This window comes from Drosophila elegans, unplaced genomic scaffold, assembly GCF_018152505.1.
Source record: "Drosophila elegans isolate 14027-0461.03 unplaced genomic scaffold, ASM1815250v1 contig_183, whole genome shotgun sequence".
NCBI lineage: Eukaryota > Metazoa > Arthropoda > Insecta > Diptera > Drosophilidae > Drosophila > Drosophila elegans.
In genome coordinates this window covers 13,330,577-13,337,337 of record NW_024545550.1, presented here as the reverse complement: position 1 = coordinate 13,337,337, position 6,761 = coordinate 13,330,577, and the positions used below count along the sequence as shown (strand labels likewise).

Sequence of the window (6,761 nt, the reverse complement as noted above, 5' to 3'; positions counted from 1 at the left end):
CATTTGACTCCACGAGTAATGTGGATAAATATCCTTAATTAGATTTGTAGTTTTGGCTTTAATTTTTAAAAATTAATTGATTTTGAAGATCGTTAGATTAGGTAAACGAATTTGCAAATCCTCGCCGTCCTCTTTTAAGAAATCAAAATCTTGCAAAATATCTAATATAAACATGTGCTAAGAAATTAAAAAACAAATAACTATGTATTTCCCCATTCCCGATCTTTACTTGCTAGTAAAATACCCAAATATGCATTTCCAGTGAAATTAAATCACGATTTCATATCTCACAAGGATTCCCACAAATTCAAGGGCTAGGGCACATTTAATAGATACATTTTTGGAATATTGCACAATAGAAACATATAAAATGGCATACTGATAAGGACAAAGGCCGAAGATAATAGTGAATAATCATCCTCACAAGATAATTTCGTTCTTGAAGCTGCGGCTGAGCTCCTTGTGCGGCAGTACTATACTGTTCAGCAGGATCTTCTCGGCGGGGACTTGCACGAAACAGCCTGCAAATAGTGGTTCATTTAAATAAAGGGTCTTACACTAGTTAAATGTACTTACCCAGTATGGTAATCGAGGGATTCAACTTTCCCTCATTGTTGAACAGCGGTGGGTTTTCCATTTTGGCAAAGGGCTTATTGGGATCCGGATCACTTGGTGTGCCCTCGACACGTGCCCAAGCTCCTATGGTGGAACCCCTGCCCACAATCGAGTGCAGGACGAGCGTGTGGTCCAGAATTTGAGCCTGCTCCAGAACAATCGATTCGCGGATGCGCACACCAGGTCCAACGGTCACTCCAGGTCCTATGGCCACATTCGGCCCCAGCTAGAAGTACAAATAAAGGGACAATTAAAAAGAAAATTAATAGAATACAATCGAACTTCTAAAAGCTTCAAGCTACCTAGCTCAAATTCTGTATGTATATTACTTGAAGTTTCCATAACTCATAACTTATTCAGTTTATGATAGTTTGTTTTTATATACAAGTTACGTTAATAAAATCAATATGTACTGGAGCAATAAACAAATAAAACTATAAACAGAAGAGACAATTCGTTAAATAACCGATTCTTTTCTAAATATATATACCTATACTGTAAAAATATATATATAGTTAAGCAAAAAAGGAACACTTCCTTAATTGTTGTGTACCTACCACAGCGCTGTGATGAACGGTGGCACTGGGATGAACGTAGACATCCGGAAACACGGTGCATATTAAGCTGCCATCGCCCTCTCCGCGTTTGGTTCCCACATTGGCCAATCTCTCCGGATGCGTTTTCTTGTACAAGCCCAGGTAATGACGATTCGCGTAGATGGCGGATCCGGCGGTCTTCAGTTGGGACCACCAATTGGGCACCGGCATGGCGAAGAGCTTATCGGTGCCCGCCAGCGGAGTGAGCACTTCCTGCTCCCACTTGATGTGGCCCTGCTCCCGACCATTTCCATTTCCATTGCCATTGCTGAATCCGTGGCAGCCGTACTCCTGACCCCGCGAGTGGAAAATCTGCGCCAGCACGGTGAATATATCCATGGAGCAGACATACACTCCGCAGTTAATGAAGGTGGACACATAGGAGCTGGGCTTCTCCACATAGTGGGACACAGCACCGCTGTTCCGATCGAAAACCAGGCATCCGTAGTGCAGCGATTGCTGGCGCGTTGCTTCCGTGGACATGATGGTCACCAGTGCACTCGATGGACGCTTCTCGTGGAACCCACACAGTTCCTGCAGCGGAAAATCGGCGCAAACATCTCCATTCAGAACGAAGAAGGCTCGCGGATTGCCAGCTCTAATTTGATCTCGGAAGTGATACATTCCACCGGCAGTTCCCAAGGCAGTGAACTCCTGCAGGTATCTAGAAATAGGGACACGTCATGCTTGGGTATACGATAGTTCTTCAGGGAAGTCTTATCTTTGTACCATGAAGAACATATATTTTCTTGTTATTGTTAGGTTTGTTAGATCCTGACCAAGTGGAGCTAGTTATGGGCTTTTGGGTTTGTGGTTTTGGGTTCAAGACCTTTGGAACCTTTTTGCTATCCAGCATTTAGAATAACTTTGTTATATTTATAGATAAGTGCATGATAACTGGTTTTAAATAATGTAAAGCTTGTTAACTATGGGTTGCCACTCCTCAAACCTTCACTCCCACCTTCACAACAACAACATCCATTTGAACATGCTCACCTGATGTTGATGTTGCTGCTGCTGTACAGGGCCTGCATGTCGCCGACGAATCCCTCCATCTGGGTTTGCGGGTAATAGCCGATGATCAGGATCTCCCGGAGATCGGGGAGCTGGGCACAGGCCTCAATATGATGGGCGATCAAAGGACGACCGGCCAGTGGAAAGAGGGGCTTGGGCGTGTCCAGCGACAGGGGGCGGAAGCGGGTGCCCTTCTGGGGGCCCCCGATCAGGATAACGGCCTTTAGCATGGTGTGCGTGCAGCGGACTGATGTGACTAATGCCGATCGATGAATTCGTGGCCGATTCGCAAGATATATATTTTCTGTTTACGTTGCCAGCTAGAAAATATTCGGTTCTTAACAGCTGATTGCGCTAACAGCACTTGGAATAACTGATAACGAACTTAACAGCACACTGTGTTTTCGCTGTTAACTTTACAGCTTTTGTTATCCAGATGTATTGTTTTGAATTTGAATTTTCCCAGCAAAATAATATCCAGGAACTTATTCCTAAAACGTGTCCAATATATATTAAAATTCAAGAAATTCAAATATCACATAAAAAATTGAACCAATTTATATATTTAGAACTGAGTAAAAATTAACTATCACCTTTGCAACAACAGATTAAAAACATGCAATTTTAACAACGATCTGATAATTAATATTTCGTGAAAACAACAACTTTTGCCAATTTAATATAAATACAAGAGAATGTATTACAAAGTAATAATAACTTTTAGTAAGTTTTCATTGAGACTTAAAATAAAACCCAGCAGATTTCAAATAAATATTTATTTTTGGCAATGGTGTTGTTGGGCAATTGTTTCGAGTGTGCACTGTATCTTCGCTGAACGACTGTTACCTTACAGCCCTGGAACGACCTGGCCATGGGCAAACTCCAGTTATCTTTGCCCAGCACTGAATTGATTTTCCAGATTTTGATGTTGAACAATTCGATTTTAATCTATTTTATACAACGAAAACCATTTAATAAATGTCTTTAAATACACGATAAGAACAAAGGCGAAGAAGCACTGAATCTATGGATAATATGAATAGCAATACTCTGACGGTTGCAGCAATACGAATCAGTGTTGTAGGGTAGCTCCTCGAATCCAACTGAATCCCGGGAATTAGCGCACCAGATCCTCCGGATTGAACATGCCGCGGGCGCGACGCAGAATGGAGTCCTTACTGGCGTCGTAGGGATGGTCCTTTGAGGGAATCTCGAGGACCGCGGGAACGGGCGACGTGTGGGCATCGATCACGTGGCGAATGAGCTCCGCGCAGTTCTGGTTGATCAGGATGATGTCGATGTCGTCCCGCTTGAGGAACCGCTTAAAGCAATCCTCCAGCTCGCTGACGGCCGTGTTTTTGTCCACGACCATGAAATTGGGATGGCGGTTCTTGTTGATCTCGCCCACGCCGCCCAGCAGGAATCCCACGCAGGTGTCCTCGTCGCCGATCACGCTGATCAGTTTTCCCTTAATCGCCGAGTGCAGAGCCATTTCGTTAGATTTTTCTGTTCTTTTTCCGGGGAGCGATGTGAACAGCGAAAATAAAACCTGACTTTGGAAAATGTTCGGGTCAGCTGGTCTCTATCACATGACCCACTCGCGCCCAACAGCACTGGAAGGCCGTTAACAGCACAGTGGCATTTCGGTATGTTTAAGGTATTGGGAAAATACCAAAGTGTAACGGTTCACGATATAAATACCATTATTGAACTTTGATATGAAAACAGAAAACTTGTCTCAGTGCTTACAAAAGTAAATTGCCCTTTTTATTGACCTTAATAAATTAAATATTTTTATTGATAGTGTAATGGCCAAGCATTTAATTTTATGAGAGTGGCGAATCGTTGATTAAAAATCGTATTAAATTAGGCAAAAATAATTAAAATAATATCTGTTTAGTTGTATTTATTTATTTTGCTTGGTATTATTGTTTTTTTTTTTAAAGGCATATTTGGTTTCTTATAAGAACTAATCAAATGTGGTCACATTGTTTGTAGAAATTCAAATTAAAAAAAAATTAAGATTATTATTCTAGTATAAAAAAAACTTAATTTAGTATTATTAAGAATTCCAGCCATATTGTTCATATTTATTCAATTTAAGCGTAGAAAGCTTATCGTTTAAAGACCGCACGACATCTCTTTGCAAATCGGGGTTATCACAATATACCACTTGCGGAGTATAAGGTATGGACATATATATACTCTCGATCAGGATCAAAGGCCGACTAAAAATTTAAAATTGATTTTTCCTTAAGAAGAGCAAAATTATTCTCCTTATATCTTTATTCTTATATTCTCTAACAATTAAAATGTTTATATTAATATATATGTATATATATATTGATTTTATTGCTGGAATTTCATCGAAAAACATACTGATAAGCTTTGGACACGACTTAAGCTTGAAATCATCTTGCGCTGGACTTTCAGTTGACTTAAATACCTTCGCCCGGAATGACGAAGGCAGCAGTTTGGATTATTTTAGTCGGTTTGCTAGGCCATGGATCCTCCCTGTTTCTCGAGGAGGATTGCGGAGTTACATACGAAGTTGTAGCAAAAATAAACCACGGAAAAGCTGCGGGGATCCTTCAAAATCCCTGGATGGCACTAATTAAAACACAGGAGGATTTCATCTGTGGAGGAACGATAATTACCAAACGTTAGTACTTAACACATCACTTTGGTAGTGACTATTCTTAAGCACCTCTGTTTCAGGATTCGTCATGACGGCTGCGCATTGTCTTTGCGAGACGCAGGATTGCAATACGAAGCGTACGGGGCTGTAAGTTGATCCTTGAGGCAAAGTGAGGCAGAGAAAATAACCGGCAGTTACTTTACAGCATTGCTCGCCTGGGAGAGTATAACCGATCATCGGAAATTGATTTCGCGCATACGTATGAAGACTTCCCCGTGGAGCAGTATTACGAACACAAGGGTTTTCGAATGAAGAACCACTTGAACGACATAGCTCTGCTCAAATTACAAGGAACTATCGAGTACAAACGCCAGATTCGACCGATTTGCATTCTTGTGGACAGCCGAAAGAAGTCGGATGTGGATAGAATTCCGATCTTCACCGCAGTCGGTTGGGGATACACGGAAAAGGGAAATCTAAGCGATGTGCTTCAAACTGTCAATATAAACCGAATCCCCAAAACCGATTGCAACAACATCTTCTGGGGCAACATGGGTGACACACAGATCTGTGGTGGCACAGGAACCGGAAAAGACACTTGCAAAGGAGACTCCGGAGGACCCTTGTACTCCAATGCCTTGTATGGAGACACATGGCGCAGGACCCAATTGGGAATCATTAGTTACGGAGCCGACAAGTGTGGCGGAATAGGTGTATACACCGATGTAATGAGTTTCGTCGACTTCATAGTGCAAACTGTCATGGAACACGACATTACCGTTCTAGTTCCGAAGATTGAACTGCTGGATGCAGGCTGCTTGGACGGCGAATCACCATCCGGAGCAGCTACTCTTCCGTGGCTGGCTGAGATCTACTTGGACTCTTTTCTGATCAATTACGGAACCCTCATCACCGACCGTTTGTTTCTATTTTATGATTTACTTGCCTGAGTTGACAAAACTCATATTTCTTCCAGGTTTCCTGCTGACCACTGCCCAGCTAGTTCCCAGTGACGGGCCATTGTAAGTGGCTTTATTTTACCAATAAGTCCACAATGTAATTTCATTTACTACTCAGGCAGGTTCGTTTGGGAGGCGACAAGGTGGCCTATAAGGTCAAGGCTGTGCACAAGCATCCTGATTTCGTGAGTTTGAGTGAAAACGACATTGCCGTGATTGAATTGGAGCACAAAGTGAACTACACTGGTAAGTGTGGGAAAACATGAACAGTTCACTGATACTAAGCCCAGAAAATATGAATGAAATATTAATTAATTAATTAATTACCAAAAACTAAGTTGTTTTAACAATGTTCTTTTATTAAATATATCTTTTTACAGCTACAATCAAGCCCATTTGCCTGCCATCATTGACCAACAAAGTGGAGCAGGAGAAATTCCAGGAAAGAGCTAATCTGGCCAAAAACCTTCGTGTCGTCGGCTGGGGCAGGAAAACTTCAACGCTGGTTCAGCGGGTCGATTCCAACAAGTGCTATAAGGTAGACCACCAGGAGATCGGAAGCAAGCAGATCTGCGTGGCCCATCCCAACTCCAATACACTGAACGTGGGCAGTGGCAGCCCATTAATCATGCCCCTCGACCACGGAAAAAGCAAGGCATTCACACTCGTCGGTTTGGCCAGTTTCGGAAGACGAGAATTCGTTTCTCAGGATGTCTACACCAATGTCTTAAGCTATTTGGATTGGATAGGCACTTTGGTAAAGCAATAGAGTGATCTCAGATCTCGGTCAAAAGACTTTAAATAAATGCTCAACAAAAAAATTAGTCATTTAATTCGCAATTTGATTAGACAGACTTGGAATCACCTATAGGTCAAGAACTCGGGAATTTTGCCAAATTTATAATCTAAAAGAGACGAGATAAGCTGAGAAGATGAATA

General features: G+C 41.9%; 3 protein-coding genes across 3 annotated transcripts; 1 reads left to right on the top strand and 2 right to left on the bottom strand.

Annotated features, from left to right (window-relative positions):
• Nucleotides 1-306: 306 nt before the first annotated feature.
• On the bottom strand, nt 307-2,588 carry LOC108141503 (mannose-1-phosphate guanyltransferase alpha). The gene is made up of 4 exons (XM_017264930.2): nt 2,208-2,588; nt 1,173-1,875; nt 577-841; nt 307-521 (listed from the first exon to the last, which is right to left on the bottom strand). The coding sequence occupies exons 1-4, from the start codon at nt 2,453-2,455 to the stop codon at nt 421-423; spliced, it is 1,317 nt and encodes a 438-aa protein (XP_017120419.1). The 5' UTR covers nt 2,456-2,588; the 3' UTR covers nt 307-420.
• A 557-nt stretch (nt 2,589-3,145) lies between these two features.
• Nucleotides 3,146-3,814, bottom strand: LOC108141504 (V-type proton ATPase subunit F 1). The gene has a single exon (XM_017264931.2). It carries the CDS (start codon nt 3,715-3,717, stop codon nt 3,343-3,345), a length of 375 nt encoding a protein of 124 aa, XP_017120420.1. The 5' UTR covers nt 3,718-3,814; the 3' UTR covers nt 3,146-3,342.
• A 486-nt stretch (nt 3,815-4,300) lies between these two features.
• On the top strand, nt 4,301-6,646 carry LOC108141547 (serine protease grass). The gene is made up of 7 exons (XM_017264988.2): nt 4,301-4,412; nt 4,612-4,887; nt 4,944-5,010; nt 5,069-5,781; nt 5,840-5,885; nt 5,941-6,068; nt 6,203-6,646. The coding sequence occupies exons 2-7, from the start codon at nt 4,683-4,685 to the stop codon at nt 6,589-6,591; spliced, it is 1,548 nt and encodes a 515-aa protein (XP_017120477.1). The 5' UTR covers nt 4,301-4,412; nt 4,612-4,682; the 3' UTR covers nt 6,592-6,646.
• Nucleotides 6,647-6,761: the final 115 nt, after the last annotated feature.